At 45.2% G+C, this 24484-nt stretch overlaps 1 protein-coding gene and 1 pseudogene across 2 annotated transcripts in view; both read right to left on the bottom strand.

The window, feature by feature from the left end:
- LOC131512820 (carbonyl reductase [NADPH] 1-like) overlaps nt 1-3551 on the bottom strand; it is a 37398-nt gene extending 33847 nt beyond the window's left edge. The window contains exons 1-2 of one of the 2 annotated variants that reach the window (XM_058731942.1): nt 3134-3551; nt 2464-2571 (exon numbers count right to left, since the gene is read on the bottom strand). In XM_058731942.1, coding sequence (XP_058587925.1) covers nt 2464-2571; nt 3134-3422 — 397 coding nt within the window. In that variant the 5' untranslated portion in view covers nt 3423-3551. The remainder of the gene's footprint in view (nt 1-2463; nt 2572-3133) is intronic. The other variant, XM_058731943.1, reaches the window with a different exon arrangement.
- An 11754-nt stretch (nt 3552-15305) lies between these two features.
- On the bottom strand, nt 15306-24438 carry LOC131513215 (carbonyl reductase [NADPH] 1-like; annotated as a pseudogene).
- Between the last annotated feature and the right edge of the window lie 46 nt (nt 24439-24484).

The following is a 24484-nucleotide window of genomic DNA, read 5'->3' as shown; positions in this document are numbered from 1 at the left end:
GGAAGGTTGAGAACAACTTCTGTAAGGTTTCCTTGGTTACAGTAGCCTTAATAAGATCATATTTCTACCTACTATTTTAAGTTTATGTCTGATGAAAAGAGTGCTCATATTTTCAATGTTTGTTCAATTCCTTAGAGTGCTTTCTGTCTTAATAGCTTTTTGAAATAAGTGTAATTTATGAGAAAAAGAATAACAACAGCTTATCCTTTTAAAGAGAATATCTTTCGAATTCAGGAATAGGAATGCGAATGAAAAGATATGGAATGTGGGAAGGGATTTATATGACTTTGACACTAATTACATGCTTTAGACTGATTGGTGATGGGCACCTGGTTGTTGTAAATTCTTATCTTTGTTTTCTGCCTAAAATATTAACTACAGCTGTTATTGAAGAAAGAATTAAAATAGAAGAATTGCAGTGCCTGAGTGGCCCAGTTGGGTAAGCGTCTGACTCTTGATTTTGCTCAGGTCATGATCTCATGGTTCATGAGTTCAAGGCCTCTTTGGGCTCTGCAGTGAAAGCATGGGGCTTGCTTGGATTCTCTCTTCTACTCTCTTTGCCCCTCCCCACTGGCACTCTCGCTCTCAAAATAAATAAATACACTTAAAAAAATATAAGGAGAGGGGTGCAGGGGTGGTTCAATTTGTTGAGTATTGGTTTAGTTGATTAAAAAAAAAAGAAGAAGAATCAGTAGGTACTATCTCTCAATATCCCTAAAGTCACAATTCTGTCTTTTGGTTTGTCCTTACACACCTCAAAACAGAGCACATGTTGGCCTTTTGCATGTGTTCTGACCCGCAGAGACCTGGTGGGTGTCATTGGAGATTGTTCTTTGTATCCTGGTTTCTGAAGTATGGGGGAGGAGGGACAGCATTTCCTTTGGCTGCCCTAGCTAGGACTTCTCCCAGATAGTCTCCCCAAAGAGGGTAATGTTCTGATAACATGAGCCACTGTGGCTGCCATCCCCTCAAATAATGGAAGAACTCTCTTATTTCCAAAGGCAAGGGAACCCTGGTCTTACACTGAGAATATAGCTTGCATTTTCATGGCCATGACTCTAGTTTTCCTGAGGCAAGATCAATATTTGATTAGAGCCTGCCTTAGCAAATGCAGAAGAACACTCATTCCTCATTCTGGTCTGAGGCCAATACACAGCAGGCAGTGACACTCTGCAGTCAGTGAGAAAACAATCAGCCACAAGGGTGATTTTTGCCTTTAAGGTGGTGGATGTGATGCTGGCACACAGAACTCATCCCACATCCACGTTGTGGTGAGTAAAGGAGTCATGGGACATTTGAGAGCTGCCCTTTGGGTGCCAGAGAAGCCAGTGGTAGAAGAAGTGATGGAAGTTTCCAGGAATGAAGAGGGAATGGGGACAGAACTAAGAGTAAACTGTACACACACGTACTCATTCAAGCCAGACACCCTAATCTTTCTAAAAGTGTCGGCTTATTTAGTCGGTGTACTGAATGGGTGGTGGTTCCCCCATCACATTAACGTGGGGGTAAATATTTCAGTAGTTAACAACCAAGGAATTGTGGCAGTTTGTTTTGTGCAAACAATGATCAAGGTGAAGGGAGGTTGATGGGCCTGGACTTTGGCAGGTCTGACAAGACGGATCCCTACAAGTTGTGCTCAGGCTGCCTTTGATACTGAAGGACTTTTGGGAGTAAGTGAGCACTCAGGGAGTAGAGAGAATAACCATAAAGGAAAAGAGAAAAAACAGTGTCTCTAGGAAGGTTTCAATTGTCCAGAAACGACAGCTGAGTCTCTGTTGGAGGAGAGTTGGGATGCAGATAGCTTGGGGGACAAAATCTATAGGACAACTGTAGGACCTGGTCACTGACAATCAGGAGGTGGGCATGGTGACCTCATTTTTCATGGTGGGTGGATGGAATGGTCCGTGACCAGGATGATATTGGGAAAGCACAAGTGTTATCTGGACATGTTTTAGATATTTAGATGGGGGTGAGGGTGAGGGGCAGGAAGGGTCAGATTTGAGGAGGGAAGGGAGGGCATCCTGAGGAGTAGGAGAGACAGGAAGACAATGTTCTAGGGAATGTCCTAGGCAGGCGATAGATTTTAGGGGAGCCTGACATGTTTGGATAGTGAAAATTCTACTAGCCTGAATTAAATCCTCAGAGGGAGGGAAAGGGAGAAGAAAGGGTCCAGGAAGGAATCCCCAGGGAAGTGCACCTGTGAGGGGCACACAGTGCAGAAAAGGCCTCTGTGAGGAGAGTTTGAAATGAAGATGTGAAGGAGAAGAAAGAGCCAGTTGTGAAAGGCCAGCAGGACAGAAGACACTGATCACTGCTGGACACGTGTATACAGAGTCCTGAAGAGAAGGTCACCTGTGCAGGTGGGGACACAGCAGGGAGAGGGAGCAGGGCCTGTAGATGAGGTCAGAGAGTTGGGGGCCAGATCATTCCAGAAACAGTACCACTGTAAGTTGTCACACCTACCTTGTGGTTTCATTAGAGGCAGCAGTTCTGTGCACATGTCTCGAGTACCAAAGAAATTTGTTCTCAATGTCACTTGTGCTTGAATATGTAAGTGGGTGGGGTCACCATCTTGTAGGGGAGAAGGAGAATAGGTTAGTAAGTAGTAGCCTTGTGAAAATATTCCATGAAGTGACAATAACTTTTTTTCTGTGCAAACTGGTGAACTTTCAGCAATTTCTGTGTTAGGTAACACCACTGTCTGGGTGTGAATTATCTGGCTGGTTGATGCTGTGCAGCTTTGTAAGTGGGCACCATGTGGGGAGGCTAAAGGAAGGATGCACAATGGTATTTCTGTGTATCCTTGTTTAAATTTGTTGTTGTTCATTGCAAAATAGGTTAAATCTTTACCAAATGACTCAGATCCAGTCAGAGAGACACTTGCAAAAACCTGGGTGACATTCCTGAGAGACTAATCTATGACAATGCCAAGGTCCTGTGGCTGGAAATGCTTGCAACTGCTGGAAGGTCCTGCTCTCCCTGTGTCTCCAGTACATCTTCTTCCCTAGGGAGGCCGTTCTAGATCCCCTCAGAGCTCTGGACCCCAGAGCAGCGGTTTAGACACCAGCCCCAAACCCACCCTGGCTGGTCCCCTAAGGGAGGTCTCCTGGCCTAAGAGTTCCCACGTTCTTACTAGCAAGAGCAATGCCCGCGTTGTTGACCAACACGTCCAGGCCCCCGTACTCCTTGCGCAGGAAGTCACGCAGGACGCGGATGCTCTGCAGGTCGTCGATGTCCAGCAGGTGGAAGCGCGGACTCAGGCCCTCGGCCTGGAGCTGCTGCACGGCCGCCCGTCCCCGCGCCTCGTCCCGTGCCGTGAGCACCACGTCCCCGGAGAACTGCCGGCACAGGTCACGCACGATGGCCAAGCCGATGCCCTTGTTGGCCCCAGTCACCAGCGCCACGCGGGTGTGTGACGACATGACTGTGTGGATTGCTAGGGAGGCCCTGTGTGTGGAGCCGATGGTGCTGTGGGCCACACCGAGGGCTAGTGGTGCGGAGGCCTGGCCACAGTCAGAGATGCCAGTAGAACTGTGTTCTTGGATCCAGCGCTGTGGCTCTTAGAGCTGAGGTCCCACCCCCATCCCTCCATGAAAGGAGGGGCCAGAGTTCCAGTAGTTTAATGAAGCTGTATCAAATCCATACCTACTGGGGCTGTACCCTGAGCCCAACCAGGACTGTGTCCTCTTAGGATGCTACCTCTGAGCCAAGCAATGGCTTGAGGTCAACTGATGTGCTCCCCAAACTAAGGTGGTTGGCCCTGGGGTTAATAGGGGGCTAGTGATTCATGGTAGGCGAGTTAAAATTATTTTCGGAAACCCTCAAAAGTAAAGAAGGAGTACAGATATTGTCTTGGGAATGTGTCCTTCTTCCTCTGCAGAATGGGAAAGGTTGCTTTCTTCCAAGATGCAGTGAAGTTGCTTGCCCAGGGGAACTGCCTCTGAGGACACAGTCCCTTTACTTTTTTCGGAGAATCTCAATAGTGAGGAACAGAGAATTAGGTCCTGTGCTGTGATGGGGGTGTGGACAGGGCTCCTCCCTCTGTGTGATTTTCAGTGGGTCCTGGGTGGGAGGGAATGTTTATGAAGCTCACTGTGGCCAACAAATTGTTGGGAATGTTTGATTTAATGGTTACATTAGCCCCTTTTTCCTGAAATCCCTACTTTTTGGTTCTGTTTAAGGTTACAGTTAATGTGTTATATATAAATAGGTGTTATTTTCAAAGTATCAAGGGGCTCTGTGGTGGGAAGCCATTGGCCCCAGTCAAGGTGAGTTTCTTTATCGGCTGTCCCTCTAGCCTTACTGGGCAAGAAATCACTTGAGGAACAGGATCCTCAGCATAAAAGATTTGAGGACCCTGAGTAGTGAGAAGAACCATTAGGCTGGAAGCTACATGAACTTGGTCTACATCAGGCTGTGCATGGGACCTTGAGATCTGTTTTTCCTTCATGTTCTTGATGGGGACAATATATAAAATGCCTAGCACATCAAATGTAGTAATGTCCATACACCCCACCTTTCTCGAACTATAATATGTCAGAGTGTGGGTGTGTGAGGGAGGTGCCTTTACTGTGGTAATTCCCCCCTGCCAGCTGATTCCCCTAGTGATTTTCCAGACTATTGGACATTGAAAAGCAGTACCTCAAATCAAGGTTGATAACACCTTCTTTAAGGTTTACATAGTGTGTGTGCCTTAACAAGACTGTTTTGCTCCTAGAACTTTTACAGCTACTGTATGATGAACAAGAGTGTTCAGATTTCACAGGTGTGCTTGATTCCTCAGAATAGTCATTCCATAATATATTTTGGAAATAAATGCATATTATAATTTAATGAGAAAAAAGAAGAATAACAGCTAATGAGCACTAAAGAGAATATTCTCCAAAGTCAGGAAGAGGAATTCTGGGGAAATGAGAGGGAAAAGACATGGAATGTGGAAAGGGGTTTCCATGGCCCTGACATTGATTGATGGGTTAAGATAGGGGGTGGGCTCCTGGCCGCTGTAGATTCTTATATCTTCTGTGGCTAGATTATTTCAGAAACACTGTTTTTACAGAAAGCATTAAAAAGTAAGGAGAAGTTGGGCACCTGGGTGGCTCAGCCGGTTAAGCGTCCAAATCTTGATTTCGGTTCAGGTCACGATCTCATGATTCATCAGTTTCAGCTCCACATTAGATCTGGGCTGACATTGCAAAACTTGCTTGGGATTCTATCTCCCTCTCTCTGTCCTTCCCTTGCTCTGTCTCTCTCTCTCTCTCTCTCTCTCACTCTCAAAATAAATAAAAAAGTAAGAAGAAATTTCTTTTAAAAAGAAAGAAATTTACATTTTTTTTAAAGTTTTTTTTTTTTTTACATTTTTTACATTTTTTAAAAAAAAGTAAGAAGAAATCCACATCTATTATCCTTTGGTGTCCTATCCATAAGGTCATCCTACTCTGATATTCTCCTTCCAAGGTAAACAACAAGGTTAACATTGACTTTTTGGATGTGTTCTGCCCCCACAGAGATCTGGTACAAAACATTCAAGATTGTTTTTTGTATCTAAGGTTCTGAAGTATGGGGGAGGACGGACAGTATTTCCTTTGGCTGCCCTAGCTAGGACTTCTCTCAGATAGTCTCCCCGAAGAGGGTAATGTCCTGATAACATGAACCACTGTGGCTGCCATCCCCCCAAATAATGGAAGAACTCTGCTATTTCCAAAGGCAAGAAAACCCTGCTCTTATGCTGAGAATATAGCTTGCATTTCCATGTCCCTGAGTCTAGTTTTCCTTAGGCAAGATCAATATTTGATTAGAGCCTGCCTTAGCAAATGCAGAAGAACACTCATTCCTCATTCAGGTCCACGACCAAATACACAGCAGGCAATGACACTATTCAGTAAGTGAGAAAACAATCAGCCAGAAGTGAGTTTTGCCTTCTAAGGGGGATATGTGTAGGATGTGTGGTGATGGCACAAAGAACTTGTCCCACATCAATGTTGCGGTGAGTAAAGGAGTCAGGGGAGATTTGAGAGCTGCCCTTTGTTTGAGGTGAACTCAGTGAACTCAGTACTAGTAGAAATAGTAGAACTTTTTCAGACAGGACAGGGAAAGGGGGCAGAACTGACAGTAAGATGTACCTGCGTGTGCTGAATTCCAATCCACCAATCTTTATCTTTTGTGGAAAATCAGTAATGGGAAACCTCACTAAATGCAGCCAGGAAGCCGGCAGTGGGAGCAACTCATGCCCTACCACTCCCAGTCAACTGCAGTCCCAACAAGAAGAGAGAGAGACTTGATCAAGGGAGCTGCCCTTGCACATGAACACAACTGTACTACTCCAGACAGAGTAAAATATGCCTGTTTTAAATCCCTGGAGCAGCAGCCCAGCCAATGAAAAGCACTACGCTTCTAAGTCCCAGTTTACTCCATTGGGCTTTTAGTTTAAAACAGCCCTCCCGACTTACCCCTTTTCTCCTTAAAAATGTACCTGTCCTTTGTTCCCTGGACTTGCCTATAGTTTTGCCACAGCTTGGTTTTCCCAGATTGCAATTCTCTTTACTCCCGAAGAAACCCAACTTCGCTGGTAAAATAACTGGCAGGTTACATTTTTACAACTGACATTCCTTGGTGACACACGTGGGGATCCAGGGAAGATCCCCAAGGCCTCTTACTCTGGTGGGCAAGCAGGTGTGGTATCCATGGAGGTGTTTGAGCTCACTGCTTTCTCACCAACCATAGGGTTTGAGGGTAAGCTTTTCTCCTGGACTTCCAGCTCCATGCTTTTTGTCTGTGATTTCTTTCTTTCTTTTTTTAGATCTCTGAGAGTATTCATTTGGCCTTTGATTCCTTCTCAGAATCAAACTGTTCCTAACGGAACTCTTTTCTCATTTGGTCTAATTCCTTCTGGGATTGGACTGCTCCTGTTGGAAAAGTACCAATTTGAACTGCATTGGTCTTAGGTCCTATTCTGCTTTGGGATTGAACTGTTCCTGTTGGAATGGTACCATTTGGAGCTGCATAGGCCTTCTGTCTAAATTCTTTTCGGGATTGGACTGTTGCAGTTAGAACTGTGCCAGTTGGAAATGCACTAGCCTTGGGTCCGAGTTCTGTTTGGTACTGGACTATTCCTCTTGGAACCTGCTGGCCTCTGGTCTGAGTCATTCTGGAACTAGGTTGTTCCCGGAAAACTGCTAAAGAAAATGGGATCCCCTGCAAGAAAATGCTTCGTCGGGGCGCCTTGGTGGCGCAGTCGGTTAAGCGTCCGACTTCAGCCAGGTCACGATCTCGCGGTCCGTGAGTTCGAGCCCCGCGTCAGGCTCTGGGCTGATGGCTCGGAGCCTGGAGCCTGTTTCCGATTCTGTGTCTCCCTCTCTCTCTGCCCCTCCCCCGTTCATGCTCTGTCTCTCTCTGTCCCAAAAATAAATTAAAAACGTTGAAAAAAAAAAAATTAAGAAAATGCTTCGTGACACCCCTCCCCTTTGGGACTATGGCTCATTTTATGTTTAAAATCTATGGTTGTTCTGTAGGCACATTCCTAACTAAATGGACCGCCTTAAACAAAAGCATTTCAGGACTTGTTAACCTTAAAAGTAAAACTGCCAGTTAATTTACCAGTAACAGATGCATACATTCAAGAGTAAAGAGAACTGCAAGTCAGGAAAATCAAGCTGCAGCAAAACCTGTAGACAAGTCCAGGGAACAAAGGACAGGTATGCTTTTTTAAGAAGAAAGGGGGCAGTTGGGAAGGCTTTTATAAATTAAAAGTCCCTTGGCATAAATTGGGTGTCTGAAGTGCAGTGGCTTTTCAGTGGCTGAGTGTTGCCTGGGGGGAAAAGGAAAGTGTCTCTATTTCTGGCTGGTATAGTAGAGTAGTATCCATGGGCAAGGTCAAATCCTTCTAATGTCAAGTTCGTCTCTTCTTGTTGAGTCTGCAGTTGAGCCTGCAATTGAGTAGGAGTGGTAGGGCATGAGAACTTTCCCTGCAGACACCTCCTGATTCCATTTTTAGTGAGGTTTTTTGTTACAAACTTTCAGAAACTTCAGTGGCCATAATGGGGGACTTTCAATATCTCCAAACTTGGTTTACTCAAAATTAAGTTAAAAAACTGTTTCTTCTTGAAAGAAGATAAAATCAAAACAAAAAAAGAATGAGATGTCTATTTTAAATGGTACCTTGGGGCACCTGGGTGGCTCAGTTGGTTAAGCGTCTAGCTTCGGCTCAGGTCATGATCTTGTGGTTTGTGAGTTCGAGCCCCGCATTGGGCTCTGTGCAGACAGCTCGGAGCCTGGAGTCTGCTTCGGATTCTGTGTCTCCTCCTCTCTCTCTGCCCCTCCCCCGTTCATGCTCTGTCTCTCTCTGTCCCAAAAATAAATAAAAAACGTTGAAAAAAAAATTAAAAAAAAAAAAAGAATAAATAATCTTAAAAAAAAAATTTAAATGGTACCTTGACTCTTGCAGATGTGTTTGGATTCTGTTTGCCCCTTTGGAAAGTACTGTTTCTAAATTCATTGAGGCACACAATTGAAAGAGGCAAAATGATGGGGCACCTGGGTGGCTCAATCAGTTAAGCATCCGACTCTTGGTTTTGGCTCAGGTCACGATCTCACCGTTGGGAGGTCAAGCTCAGAGTCAGGCTCTGTGCTGACAGTGTGGAGCCAGCTTGGGATTCTCTCTCTGACCGCCCCCCCCCCCAAATATATAAATAAACTTAAAACATTTTTTTAAACAACATGGCTTCTGAGGCCTCTTTCCCTCATCTCTACCTTCTTCGTTTACAGACAGGAGGCAGCCATCTTCCTCTGTCTCTGCACCTTCCTCTTTCTCTGGGCCCTCTCATTCTGATCCTTTTGCTGAACTTTCCTTTTCATTTGAAGCTCCTTCTGCTTCCTCCTCTCCTGAACCTACTCAAACCTGCCCCTTTCAAGTTAAGTCTTCTAAAGATCTAAATAGACCCCACATTTCTTATATTCCCTGGACTAAGGCTGAATTCAGAGTCAAAGAGTTTCCTAAAGTCACTGAGAACACCCATAGGTTTGCTGAAGAATTTAACGTAATTAGCCAAACGTTACCAACCACGTTTCTCAATTGGTCACATGCTTGTTGGTGAGGGCCAGGCAAAACATTGGATGAGACTAGCTCAGCAGGAACATCTTGAACAGGATATAAAGAACAGACCCTGAACTTCTGCTACGATACTCGCTGGAAATGTCCACTGAGCAAGGACAGTGGCTTTTCCTAAGCCTGTTGATTGGAACAAAATTCAGGGTTGTATACAAAGGCCTGATGAATCTGTTCATAATAATTACAGTCAACTCAAAAATGTCTTTAAAGAAAACTTCTGGTCTTCCTTTAGATGTGAGTCCACCTGGGTAGCATTTCAGTCTGTGTTTCTCACTGGGCTGATTTGGGATCTTTCCCTTTTAGTCAAAAGGACCAGGATAGCATGGGAAACTATGGCCACTGCAGATTTAACAGACCTGGAAAACCAGCTTGGGGTCACCCTAGATGAATCACCTATAGGAAGGACCTACTGAAATTTTTAATGTGCAGCCAATGAAGGCCCCAAAACAGAACCGGAAGTGTAATTTCTGCTACTGTTGCAAGGTATCAGGACTTTGGGAAAGAGACTGTAACACATGGAAGCACTTCATGCACCTTAGCCCACTAGCCAACTTTTCCCATGTCCTCCTGATTCCCAGTGGTGGGGCTCTGAGGAACTATAAGGGCTCTTCCCAATCTTCCCTCTTCATCAGCTTGGGCAAAGCATCTCCATATTGGGAATGAATCTCTCTCTATCCTTATTGGCACAGGATCTACACTCTCATTGCTTAACCCCGCTGCTATAAAGCAGCTCCACCGCCTTGAGTACTAAAACAATTGAAATAGAGGGATCTCTAATAAACTTTAACAGGTCCCTGTCTCTGAACCTTTTCCTTTGCGTCTCACCCTTTGCACAGATACACCCCCTTTTCTTCTTAGTTCCCCTGCCCCTATCCATTTCTTGCACTCAGTTTTGTTGGAAACGTATCATACCAGAATTACTCCCAGAAAAGGGAAGGGATTCTAGAATTTGACAGTCGTAACCAAAATCACCAACAAGGGAAAATAAGTGACCCTTGGGCACCTTTCCTATGCGGGTTCTCTGAGGGCACTATAGCTGAGTCTGAGGGTGCTGTTGATCTATTCCTATTGGATCAGCTATCATCCTCTTACGGGCAAAACCATCAACCCATATGGGCAGAATCCACAGTGTACATCCCATCAAGATTCACATAGGTCCCTCAAAACCTCTCCCCTAAATTAATCAACACCCTACAAATAGAGAAGCCCTTCAAGGCATCAAGCCCATAATAGATTACAAGGCTCAAGAGTCTCATCCCCTGCACAAGTCATTGTAACAGACCTGTTTTACCTGTAAAAAACAGAAAAAACAAACAACCAAAAAACCCTAACCGCTGAGGATGGAGGTTTGTCCAAAACCCCAGAGCAACCAATAACATTGTTAACCTCAGCACCCTATTTGTCCCAACCCACGAACAAACGTACTGACATCCATTGCCGCTGAAGGCAAATTTTTCACTGTAATAGCCCTATGCAGTACAGTTTTTATGATTCTAGTTGATAAGGACAGCCAGTCTCTTTTCGCCTTCACTTGGGAAGAATGGCAATGCACAGGGACAGTAATGTCCCAGGGCTACACAGAGAGTCCTTTCTGTTTCGACACACGGTTAGAGGCTGATTTGGATGATAATAAGTTTTCTGCAGGCTCTCCTTTGTCTCAGCATGTAGATGATTTGCTTCTCTGTTCACCTTCTCAACCGTCTTCACAGGAAGATCGCATCTACCTGTTAAAACTTGGGCCATAAAGAGACAAGGTCTCCAGGGAAACCAGTGCAGTTAACCCAGACTCAGGTCAGAAACTTAATGCATGAGATCTTGAAATGAGAACTGTATTTGGACTCCGAGGATTTGGCATTGCTAGCAACTGACAGGTTACCTTTTGACTCCCCATGACAATTTACAGGAAACTCCTCTAACCAATGCAGATTTTTTATGGTTTCCTGATGGCTCCTATTTAAAGGATGGTAATGGTAAAATATCATGCTGCATAGGCTATTACAACTCCCTTAGAGGTCACTTCATTCTTAAAAGACTTTTGGGAGTAAGTGAGCACTCGAAGAGTACAGAGAATAACCAGAAAGGAAATGACTGAAGAAGCAGAGTCTCTTAGGAAGGGTTGCAATGGTTCAGAAATGACAGCCGAGTCTCTTTTGAAGAGCTGGAATGGAGAAGGTGGGGACAAACCCAAAGGACAACTGTTAGGATCTGGTCAGTGATAATCAGGAGGTGGGCATAGTGAGCTCATTTATCATAGTGAGTGGATGGTGGGGTCTGTGACCAGGATGATATTAGGAAAGTACAAGTGTCATCTGGACATGTTTTAGATGTTTAGATGGGGGTATGTGTAGGGGACTGGAGGGCTGCAATTTGAGAAGGGAAGGGAGGACATCCTGAGGAAAGGGAGAGGCAGGAAGAGAACTATGTGTTTGGAGCTCTGGGAATGTTCTAGGCAGGTGAAGGATTTTAGGAGGCTCTAAACAAGTTTGGATAGGGACGAGTCCACTAGCCTGAATAAAACCACTCAGAAGGAGGGAAAGGGAGAAGAAAGGGTCCAGGAAGAAATCCCCAGGGAAGTGCACCTGTGAGGACACAGAGCCAGAAAAAGGCCTCTGGGAGGAGAGTTTGGAATGAAGATATAAAGGAGAAGAAGAAGCCAGTTGTGAAAGACCAGTGGGACAGACACGTGCTGAGCTGACACGTGTGTACAGAGTCCTGAGGGGAAGGGCACCTGTCCAGGTGGGGATACAGCAGGGAGGCCGGGGCGGCTGAGCAGGGAGAGGGTCTGTAGATGTGGTCAGAGAGGCAGGGCCAGATCATTCCAGAAACAGTACCGCTGTAAGTCGTCACACCTACTTTAGGGTTTCATTAGAGGCAGCAGTTCTGTGCACATGTCTCAGGTACCAAAGAAGTTTGTTTTCCATGTCACTTCTGCTTGAATATGTAAGGGTGTGTGATCATTAGCTGGTAGGGGAGAAGGAGAACAGGTTAATAAGAAGTAGCCATCTGAGAAGATTTCCCCGGTCACCTTAAAATTTTTTGTTGTATGTGCAATCTGGTCAATTCTCAGTAATGTGTAGACAGGTGAACAGTTTGTCCCAGCTTGTATTATCTGGCTGGTTGATGTTGTGTAGCTTTGTTATTTGGCACCCATTGCAAGAAGCTAAGATAAGAGGGCACAATGGCATTTCTACATATGACTCTTTGGCATTTTTTGTGTATTTCAAAATAAGTGAAACATTCATAGAGATGCACAAAGTCCAACAGAGAGAATCTTTCAAAAACCTGGGTAAAGTCCCCGAGAGTCTGATCCACGGCAATGCCAAGGTCCTCTGGCTGGAAAGGCTTGCAACTCCTGGAAGTTTCTGTTCTCCCTGCACGTCCAATCTGACCTCTTTCCCTAGGAAGGCCGTTCTAGAACCCCTCAGAGCTGTAGGCCCCACAGCAGCTCTTCAGACACCCACTCCAACCGCTTCTGGGTAGTCCCCTAAGAGAGGTTTCCTGGCCTAAGAGCTCCAGTGTTCTTAACCTCGAAGATGATACTTTCGAAAATGATGCTCTAGTTGTTGACCAACACGTGAGGTCCCTGTACTCCTTCGGCAGGAAGTCATGCAGGGCGCAGATGCTCTGCAGGTCCTTGATGTCCAGCAGGTGGAAGCAGGGGCTCAGGCCCTTGGCCCGGAGCTGCCGCACAGCCGACTGTCCTCACGCCTCATCCAGCACTATGAACATCATGTTGCCCGAGAACTGCAGGCACAGGTTGTACGTGATGGAGAAGCCAATGCCTTGTTGGCCCTGGTCACCAGTGCCACACGGCGTCTGAACCCATGGCTGTGTGGAGGGCTAGCGAGGTCCTGTGTGTGGAGCCGACGGTGCTGTGGGCCACACGGAGGGCTAGTGGTGCGGAGGCCTGGCCACAGTCAGAGATGCCAGTAGAACTGTGTTCTGGGATCCAGTGCTGTGATTCCTAGAGCCCAGGCGCTGCCTCCGTTCCTCCAGGAAAGCAGGGACCAGATGTTCCAGGAGGTTCCCTAATGACGCTATTCCAGATATGTCCTTCCTGGGGCTGCACTCGGAGCCCAACTAGGATTCTGTCCTCTTACGATCCCTCCTCTGAGCCAAGCAGTGCTTTGAGGAGTACTGATGTGCTTCCCAAAACAAAGGTTGTGGGTGATTGATTAAAAGGATGCTAAAGTTTCATAGCTTTTGAGGGAACAATTTTGGGAGAACCTCTGTAGGAGAAAAAGAGAGGAATTATCTTGGGAATATGCCTTTCATCTGCAGAATGGGAATGGTTGCCTTCTAAGATACAGTGAAATTGTTCATACAACAAAACCGGTATTGAGCATACAGATCTCCTTGCTTTCTTAGGAGAATCTCAAGGGTGAGAAACAGAATTAGGTCCTGTGCTGAGACTGGGGTGTGGGCAGGGCTCCTCCCTCAGTGTGAGTCCCAGTGTGCCCCCAGATGAGGCAATGTTTATGAAGTTCATGTGGGCCAAGGCAATGATTGCAATGTTTAATTTAATGGTTACACAATCCCGTTTGCCTGTAGTGCTTGCTTTTTTGTTTTCTTTAAGGTCACAGTTAATAAGTATTATATGTAATTAGGTGTTATTTTTAAAGTATTGAGGAAAACAGACCTGTGATGCTGGGATATATTTCTAAACTAGCAGTAGACGTGATATGTCTTGTCTTTGATAGTGATACTCCTCAAGGTTCATTTTAGAAACACAAGCTAACAGGGAGGAAATTAACAGCCTTGTTGAAGAGAAAACGTTAAAGGAAACCTCACTTATATTTTTTATTTCATTTTATTCTTTAAAAGGCTGTTTTTAAGTAATGTCTATACCAAACGTGGGGTTCCAACTACCAACCTTGAGATCAAGAGTCCCATGCTCTAACGACTGAGCCTCCTAGGCGCCCCACAGGAAACCTCTTTCCAAATAGAAACCTTACCCCATGGGGCGCCTTGGTGGCTCAGTCAGTTGAGCGTCCAACTCTTGATTTTGGCTCAGGTATTGGTCTCATGACTTGTGAGATCGTGCTGTGCCTCAGAATCTGTGATGATAGTAAGGAGCCTGCTTGGGATTGTCTCTCTCCCCCCTTCTATCTGCCCTCCCCTGCTCATGTTCTCTCTCCAAATAAATAAACTTAAAGGAGAAAAACAAAACCGTGCCTTTGCTTTGCAGGGCCTATCAGTTCTCATTTCTGTCAGCCTAAAAACCCCTGGTGAAGACTGAAAAATAATGAGAGGAGGGAGTCTGAACAATCTGGATGCTTCTGTGAGGGGTGGGAGGTGGTGGGCATTCACGGAGGCCCCTAGGGAGCCAGGCTGGGTGTGTGGCAGTAAGAAGCTCCCCTCAGGGCCCTGGATGTGTCAGGTCCCAGTCCGGGGACGTCTATGGAGGGCAATTTGCACCGCCCTTGTTTTCAGCCTGTTCACCTGTATTAGTTCCTTTACTCTTCATGGAAATCCTAAGACTTCCCCCGAATTGTACACTTGAGGAGATTGACATACAGCAACATGCAGGATTTTGCTCAAGGTCAACCCGTAGGTGGCAGAGCCAGGATCTTTTCATTTCCAGATGTTTGTTTTGAAAGCTTTCAAAGAGAAAGTGGAAAGAATAGGACTGTGGACACCCATGTATCCACCAAACTAGTCTCAGTAGTGATGAGTATGTTACTATCCTTCGCCTTCTGTAGAGACTTTGCTGGACCATGTTAATGTTACAGACTTGACCGTTTCTCCTTACATGAATAGCGCATTCACCTTGAGAGTTGACAGTAATTCTTTCATCTCCATTGATACCAATCTTTATTCACTTTTCCTCCTTGTCTCATGGATATGCCTCTAGTGCCCACTCCCATTTCACACCTTGCAATTGTGTTTTTTTTTTTCCCCAATGAGTTTGCTATTTAAAGCGACCACAACAATGTCTATTTTGTAGTAGAGGCTGATAAAGTATGCTAGCTAGGGAAATCTAGCCCTATTCATGGGTTTATATATTGTCTCTGGTGACTTTCAAGCTACAAAAGCAGATTTGATTAGAGACCACTGGCTTGCAAAGGCAAAAATATTCATTATGTGGCTCTTTCACTAATGTTTACCAACACCTGAGTTAAACTGTCCCTTCTCTTGACCTAACTTAGGGTCTGTTAGACTTTGGGGCTGGTTGGCAAGAAACAATCTGCACACATGGACATTTACTTATAATTGTTTATTCATCTATGATATTCATTCATTGTTGGTTGGCATTAATTCCACTTTTTCTTCTCATATATCACAGAAGAAATCACAAAAGACTTCCCAGAATTAGTAACCAATTCAATTTAAATACTCAATATGGACAGTGGTTCTTCCTCCTCCTCCTTTTCCTCCTCCTCCTCCTTCTACTTCTTCTGATATGAACATTGTTAACAGTGTAGTCCTTTTGTTCATATCATGGAAGTATCATAATGGGACCCATGGAGGGAACTGGGGGGGGGTCCCCATTGTTCAACTTTCTTCTCCATTACAAACTCCCCGTCAGGCCCCTTAGCATCTGAGGGCAAAAGGGCCAAGTAGATGGGGGTCTCTGCTCCTTCTTCTGGGCTTTTAATGGCTGTAGGTCTACCCATGTCTGTTCTCACCCACTTAGGGCAGCAGGCATTCAGAAGGATCCTGTTTCCCCTCCTCTGCTCACTCAGTTTCCTGGCATGGATTCTGGACAGGACAGTGATACCCATCTTTGACACTCCATATGTGAGTACTTTCATATCAGGGCAGCCTTCCTTCCTGTGTACCCCGCTCTTTGTGTCTTCCACAAACTTGTTCATGAGCCCCACTAGCTCCTCCTCTGTGATAGTCTCACTTCTGAACTTCTGCTGAAGTTCTGAGCTGCAGTTGTTAAGAACTATGAAGCTCATTATACTAGACACAGTGGCCACTCTGCCTAAAATACAACACAAATGGTCATGTAGAATCGCATGTGTAAGAATGATGAATACCAAAATCCCTTAGATTTGCCCATTTGGGAGACAGTTACCAGTTTGCTAGGAGTGTGAATGTAGTCTTCCTATATAAATGAAGGACACAATCCAATATTGAACCTTGCAAGACTCATAATGTCTCAGAGGACGTCAGAGAAATGATCTAATGGGGTGTGCAGTGCCCAGATGTCCCATAAAGAAAAGAAAGTGACTTCTACAGGAACGTGCTATCAGAAGGTAAGTCGGTGCTCACTGCAATCATGAGTAGAGAGCCACTTTTCTTCACAGGTCCCCTTTGGAACCATCTTAACATCTTATGGTCCCATGGCCAGTGCTCTATGAACAAGTGTCTATTAACCAACAAACATCTGATCATTTTAGTGATGACCTTTTGAAGAAGAACAGACTGCATGTGTTTTGTGGGCTGTCCCTCTGATAAAACCAGGTAAAAAGAAATCACCTCAGTGGGCTAAGGTGTGTGGTATTTTCTCTATGTTGGAATTTCATCAACTTGGGAGCAGTGAGAAAACGCCAGGCAATATAGTTATGGGAAGGGGCAATGGAACAGTCACATGTTAAAAAGATAGTATAAAAAGAAATGCTATAACATGGATGAATCTTGATAACATTACCCAAAAGAAAGTGGCCAGTCACAAAAGACTACTCATTATATGATTCTCTATATATGGGATGTCCAGAGAAGTAGATGATCAGACAGATAATAGATTAGAGGTGCTTCAGGCAGTGGGATTGTGGGAAAAGAGGGCTGGTGCTAAGGGCACAGGTTCTCCTTGGGGTGATGACAGTATGCTAATCTTAAAGAAGTGATTGTTCCACAAGTCTGTCCATATACTAAATTCCACTGAATTGCATACCTGAAACGGGTAAAGTGTATGATATGTGAATCGTATCTCAGTAAAGTGGTTAAAAGTGTAAAGCAATCTCACAGTTCTCACTAATTCTTTTTCAAAAATATAGTTATTATTCATAAAAGTGAACTTACATTGACATGTATAAATAGCTTACTATTTTTCCATCTACATGAGTATCTTTAGCCTAATAGAAAGATTATGAGAATTTACGAACAATAAGAGCTTCAATAAATTAGGGAACTATCCCTATTTTATGTAAATATCTGGGAAAGACAGTCATGGTCATTTAACTCTGAGCTCCATCCCCCTAAGGAATGTCAGTGCCATACAAGTTCAGTGTAAGAGATAATGCATGACCCTGTGATTCTCATTGGTGGTGTTTAGAGACAATTAAAATGAATTGCAGAAACTGTCTTATTAATGTAACAGGTTTCTAAGATGAATACCTTTGAGAAAGGAGTCAGTTACTCCATACTTCCTTCCATCTACAACATACTAAGCTAAGATTAATGGAACTTAGGGGCACCTGGGTGACTCAGTTAAATGTCTGACCCTTGATCTTGCTTCAGGTCATGATCTTGTGGTTTGTGAGTTCGAGCCCCGCGTTGGCTCTATGCTGACAGCTCTCTCTCTCTCTCTCTCTCTCTCTCTCAAAAATAAATAAACATTAAACAATATTTTTAGAAAAGTTAGATGTTTTAGTAAGCAGCTCTCCGATTTTATTACTTCTCCCTAGTTTATTTCATTTTCAAAAATCATTTGCCTCTTTCACAACAAAAGTAACATATATTAACGATTTGAAGTTCCAAAAACAGAAGTGTGTGAAATAAGACAGAAGTAGAGGAACCAACATTGGGTAACTGCTATAGTAGAAAGACTGCTACATTTACTCCCTAGGGTGCGGAGCCAGTTTCTTAAGTACCTTTAGTATAGATAGTAAATGGAAAACTCTACTAACGTTCTGTAGGCTGTTTGTAATGAAGTGATGACCTCTTTCCTATTCTCTATTTTCTATCTCAGGAAGTCTAGTATCAGCTGTGAAAATGCTTACCTGTAAGCGTGATGGGGAGTAAAAGGTTTTGTAGGTAAATTCCTGGTAGTAGATGCTGCAACCAAACCCTCTTCCTCAGGCCTGTCCCATGCACTGAGCACATCCCCAAGCGGGCAGGGTGGCTGTCAGGGGGCTTCGCCTAGAACTGGGAGAGATGGTAGATGCTTCTGGTCTGACAGCTCAGGACAGGAATCACATGAGAAGGAATGGGAAGCACTTGGGGAGTTTATACAGCAAAGACTCTGATCCAAACATTTTTGTCGTCAGCGTGGACTCATGGCTTTCAGTGTCATTTCGGAATGCACGCAGCCTATATACTAAGAAGTGTATGGACCATCCCGGCGTCCTTGTGCTAAGGGTGTGTGAGTTCACGTCAGTGTGTGATATGTATGTGAATGGGAGTGTGCGTGAGACAGAGACTGTATGTGTGACTCTAAGTATGTGACACTGTGCGTGAGGTAGTGTGACAGTTGCCCTGTCACAGTCACTACGAAAAGCACATTACCCAGGTAAGAAAGGACTCTTGTGCTGGTGGGGCCGGGGTGTGTGTTGGGCTTACAGTTTATCCAGACCATTACTCTGTATGTGACCAGGGATCTATTGTTAGGAAATCTCTCACTATCTCCTACTCTCCAAACCTCACTGTCCTCAAGCAGAGCCACAGTGATCCACACAATGCAGGGTATTTTAGACATCATCTCATTGGGGGTCACAAATTTCAAGTGCATTACTTGATTCTCAAGGCTATTCAGAGTCTGTAAGTTCAGGCTGGCTCTTGTGACCTTTGATGATTTCACATTCATCACATTCCCTGGAAGATTCATGTTTTCTAATATCAAGAGGACCAGTTGTTAAGTCTCTGGACTGATAGGGGGTTTTCACAAAACACCTCAGGGTTTTAAATGTGCCTCCCGTAGTTTTCCCTGAGGTACCTGGGGCCCTGAGATGAGGAAGACATAGGCCTGATCAAGCAGAGTCCTTATGTTGTTTCTCTAAACTTACCAGGTAAGGCTTCATTTGGAGAGGGGGATCAAGTAAAAATGATTTGAGGACCTTGAGTAGTGGGAAGAACCACTAGTTTGGATGTCCCATGACCTCAGTCTGCAACCAGCTGTGCTCGTGACCTTGAGATTCATTATTACTCCATGTTATTAATGGGCACCATATATAAGATGCCCAGTACATCACATCTAGAATGCCCAGCCACCTATCCTTTCTAGAACCAATATGTCAGAGGGTGTGTGTGAGTGAGTTACGTTTACTATTGTAATTTTCCAAGCAAATTCCTCTAGTGGCGTTTCAGACTAAGGATATTGCAAAGCAGTACCTTTTCAAATGAAGGTTGAGAACACCTTTTTTAAGGTTTCCTTGATAAGTGCAGCGTTAACAAGACTGTATTTCCACCTAGTACTTTAAGCTAATATCTGATGAACAACAATGTTCAGATTTCCAGTTTGCTCAATTCCTTAGAGATGTTTATATCTTAATATCTTTTTGAAATAAAACCATAGATAAAGACAATAAAGAGGAACAACAGCTTATCCTTTTATTTATTTATTTATTTATTTATTTTTCAACGTTTTTAATTTATTTTTGGGACAGAGAGAGACATAGCATGAACGGGGGAGGGGCAGAGAGAGAGGGAGACACAGAATCGGAAACAGGCTCCAGGCTCTGAGCCATCAGCCCAGAGCCTGATGCGGGGCTCGAACTCACGGACCGCGAGATCGTGACCTGGCTGAAGTCGGACGCTTAACCGACTGCGCCACCCAGGCGCCCCCAGCTTATCCTTTTAAAGAGAGTATCCTTCTCATTCAGGAATAGGAATTTGCGGGGCAGGGGAGGGAAATGATATAGAATGTGGGAAAGGGTTTACATGACCTTGATACTGATTGCCTGGTTAAGACTGGTGGTGGGCACCTGGGTGTTGTAGATTCTTAGTATTTTGTTTTTGTGGCTAAATTATTTCAGTAAAACTCTTTTTGAAGAAAGGATTAAAAAGTAAGAAGAATGAACATATACTATTGTGACCTTAGGTTCACAATTCTGTCTTTTGGTTTGTCCTTTCATGCCAAAACCCAAAGCAGACATTGGAAGCAGACATTGCATTTTTGAATAGGTTCTGAACTAGAGAGATCTGGTGGACGTCATTCAAGATTGTTCTTTCTATCCTGGTTTCCAAAGTAGGTGGGAGGTGGGAAAGTATTTGCTTTTGGTTATGCTAGCTAGGATTCCTCCCAGATAGCCTTGCTAAAGGGTGTAAAGTTATGGTAACATGAACTGCTGTGGCTGCCATCCCCCCAAACAATGGAGGAACTCTCCTATTTTCAAGTCAAGAAAACCCTGCTCTTACACTGAGAGTATAGCTTGCACTTCTAGGTCCCTGAGTCTAATTTTTCTGAGTCAGGATCAATTGTTTGATTAGAGCCTGCCTCAGCAAATGCAGGAGAACACTCATTTCTCATTCTGGTCCATGACCAAATACACAGCAGGCACCCACACTGTTCTGTAGGTGAGAAAACAATCGGCCAGAAGTGAGTTTTGCCTTCTAAGGGATACGTGTAGGAAGTGTGATGCTGGCACAAGGAACTCGTCCCACATCAACCTTATGGTGAGTAAAGGAGTCAGGGGACATTTGAGAGCCACCCTTCGGGTGCCGGAGAAACCAGTGGTAGAAGGAGAAGTAGTAGAAATTTCCAGGAATGAAGAGGCAGTGGGGGCAGAACTGACAGTAAACTGTATACGCATGTGCTCACTCAGGCCAGACACCCTGATCTTTCTAAAAGTGTCACCTCACTTACTCAGTGTACTAAACGAGTGGTGGTTCTCCCATCATATTAACGTGGAGGTAAATATTAAAGTGGTTTACAACCAGGGAATTATAGCAGTTTGTTTTGTGCAAACATTGAACAAGGTGAGGGGAACTGATGGACTTTGGCAGGCCTGACGACAGAGATCCCTAGAAGCTATGCTCAGGATTGAGCTTTGGTCCTGGACTTTTGGGAGTAAATGAGCACCCAGAAAGTACTGGGAATAACCAGAAAGGAAAAGACTGAAGAAGTAGCGTCTCTTTGGAAGGTTACAATTGGCCAGAAATGACAGCTGAGTCTCTGTTGGAGAGTTGGGATGGAGAAGGTTGGGGGCAAATCCATAGGGCAACTGTTAGGACCTGGTCAGTGATAATCAGGAGGTGGGCATGGTGACCTCATTTGTCATGGAGGGTGGATGGTGGGGTCTGTGACCAGGATTATATTGGGAAAGCACAAGTGTTATCTAGATGTGTGTTAGAGTTTTAGGTAGAGGTGTGGGGCGGGGGAAGGTTGGAGGGCTGGGATTTGAGGAGGGAAAGGAGGACATCCTGAGGAGAGGGAGAAGCAGGAAGAGAACTATGTGTGTCTGGGACTCTGGGAATGTTCTAGGCAGGTGACAGAGTTTAGGGGGCCCTAACAAGTTTGGATAGGGAAGAGTCCACTAGCCTCAATAAGATCACTCAGAGGGAGGGAGAGGGAGAAGGAAGGGTCCAGGAAGAAATCCCCAGGAAGTGCACCTGTGAGGACACAGAGCCAGAAAAAGGCCTCTGGGAGGAGGGTTTGGAATGAAGATATAAAGGAGAAGAAGAAGCCAGTTGTGAAAGGCCAGTGGGACAGAGGGCACTGCTGAGTGCTGGACACGTGTGTACAGAGTCCTGAGGGGAAGGGCACCTGTCCAGGTGGGGACACAGCAGGGAAGCCGGGGTGGCTGAGCAGGGAGAGGGAGCAGGGCCTGTAGATGCCGTCAGAGAGGCAGGGCCAGATCATTCCAGAAACAGTACTGCTGTAAGTCGTCACACCCACCTTGGGGTCTCATTAGAGGCAGCAGTTCTGTGCACACGTCTCAGGTACCAAAAAGTTTGTTTTCATCGTCACTTCTGCTTGAATATGTAAAGGGGCGGGGTCATTAGCTGGTATGGGAGAAAGAGAGTAGGTTAGTAAGTAGTAGCCTTCTAAGAAGATTCCATGCAGTGACAGTAACATTTTTGTTGTATGTGCAATCTGGTCAATTTTTAAGTGTGTAGGTTAGTGTACACTTTGTTCCAAAGGGAATTATCTCACGCAGTGATGCTATTTAGCTTTGTAATTTGGCACCATTGCAAAAAGCTAAGGTAAAGGTGCACAAGGCATCTCTGCATATGACCCTGTGGGATTTGTTGTGTTATTTCAAAATTAGTCAAAATTCATGGAGGGGCACTCGTGTGCCTTAGTCGGTTAAGCGTCTGACTTTGCTCAGATCATGATATTGCAGTTTGAGTTCAAGCCCCACATTGGGCTCTGTGCTGACAGTGTGGATCCTACTTGGGATTCTCTCTCTCCCTCTCTCTTCCCCTCCCTGCTCTCTCTCTCTCTCTCTCTCTCTCTCAAAATATACAAATAAACAAACAAAAGACTCATGGAGATTCTCAAAGAGAGAAACATGCAAAAACCCAGGTGAAGTCCCTGAGAGTCTGATCTATGGCAATGCCAAGGTCCTTTGGCTGAAAAGGCTTGCAGTTCCTGGAGGGTCCTCTCTCCCTCTGCCTCCAGTCTATCTTCTTCCCTAGGGTGGGTGTTCTTGATCCCCTCGGAGCTATGGCCCCACAGCAGCGGTTCAGACACCAGCTCCAAACTCACCCTGGCTGGTCCCCTAAGGGAGGTCTCCTGGCCTTCCCATGTCCTTACTAGCAAGGGCAATGCCCGCATTGTTCACCAGCACATCCAGGCCTCCATACTCCTTGCGCAGAAGTCATGCAGGGCACGGATGCTCTGCGGGTCGTCGACGTCCAGCAGGTGGAAGCGTGGACTCAGGCCCTCGCCCTGGAGCTGCTGCACGGCCGCCCGTCCCCGCGCCTCGTCCTGTGCCGTGAGCACCACGTCCCGGAGAACTGCCGGCACAGGTCGCGTGCGATGGCGAGGCCAATGCCCTTGTTGGCCCCAGTCACCAGTGGCACGTGGGATGTGTGATGGCATGACCGTGTGGAGTGCTAGGGAGGCCCTGTGTGTGGGACGGATGGTGTTGTGGGCCACACAGAGGGCCAGTGGTGCGGAGGCCTGGACCCAGAACTGTGTGCTGGGATACAGTGCTGTGACTCTAGAACACTAGGCCCCGCCTTCGTCCTTTCAAGAAAGTTAGAGCGAAGGTACCAGAAGGCTCTCTATACCAAATCTGTCTCCCCCGGGGCTGCACTGTGAGCCCAACCAGGTCTGTGTCCTCTTAGGATCCCTCCCTCTAGGCCCAGCATTGGTTCTGGTTGGAATGCTGTGCTCCCCAAAATAAAGGTGGTTGGTCATGGATTTATATGGGGTTGAGATTCATGGTAGGTGAACGAAAATTATTTTGGGAAAACCCCAGCAGAAAAAAAGGAGCACAGATATTGTCTTGAGCATGTGTCCTTCTTTCTCTGCAGAATGGATAAGGTTGCTTTCTTTGCAAAATTCAGTTTAGTTGCTTACACAGAACTGCCCTTGGGGACAAGATCCCCGTGCTTTTTAAAGAGAAATTCAAGAGGGAGAAGTAGAGAATTAGGTCTTGTCCTAACTTTTGGGCTTCTCCCTCAGTGTGACTGCCAGTGGGCCCTGAGAGGGAGGGAATGTTTATGAAGGTCACTGAGGGCTGAGGCATTGCTTAGAATGTTTAATGGTTATATAATCCCATTTGCCTAAATTGCCTATTTTTTATGTTCTTCCAAGGTCACAGTAAATAAATGTTACATATATGGTGTTATTTTTATGGTATCAAAAAAAAGATGTTTGCGATGGATTGCCAAAGGAGCAATTGAGATTCTATTGTGCTGCTCTACACATTGAGTTTCCTCATGGTCAGATTAGAAATACAAGCTCACAGGGAGGAAATTATTCACCCCTTTGAAGTGAAAAACTTTTAAAATACGGACCCTACCCTTGCTTTCTGGGTCTGTCACCTTTCATTTGGGTAAGCCTGAAAATCCCTGGTGAAGAGTGAAAAGTAAGAGACTCTTAAAATCTGAGAACTGAGGGTTGATGGGGGGGAGTGGGAGGGCGGGGAGGGTGGGTGATGGGCATTGAGGAGGGCACCTGTTGGGATGAGCACTGGGTGTTGTATGGAAACCAATTTGACAATAAATTTCATATATATATAAAAAAAGAAATGTAATCAGTAAGTAGAAGCATCTTTAGAACAGGGATGTTCCTGTGAAGGGAGGCAGGTGGTGGGTGTTCATTCAGGCCCACAGGAGCCAGGCTTGGTTTGGGCAGGAAGAATCTTCTGTCACTTTGGTGTCCTGGGGCGAGTCACTTGGGAGTCATGATCGACACCCAATCTTACTCAGTTCCTCCCCTTGTCTCAGATCGCCGTATGGATGTATCTTGTGTTCTCACTCCTATTTCACACGTGGCGATTGTTTTTCCCAAGGAATCCGATATTTTAAGAGATCACAGCAGATGTGTTGCCCATGTTATACTAGAGGCTGGTGAAAAATGCTCCCTGGCACATCCAACCA

This window comes from Neofelis nebulosa, chromosome 5 (assembly GCF_028018385.1).
Source record: "Neofelis nebulosa isolate mNeoNeb1 chromosome 5, mNeoNeb1.pri, whole genome shotgun sequence".
Lineage (NCBI taxonomy): Eukaryota > Metazoa > Chordata > Mammalia > Carnivora > Felidae > Neofelis > Neofelis nebulosa.
The sequence above is the reverse complement of the archived record's forward strand: the minus strand, read 5'-3'. Positions and strand labels throughout refer to the sequence as shown.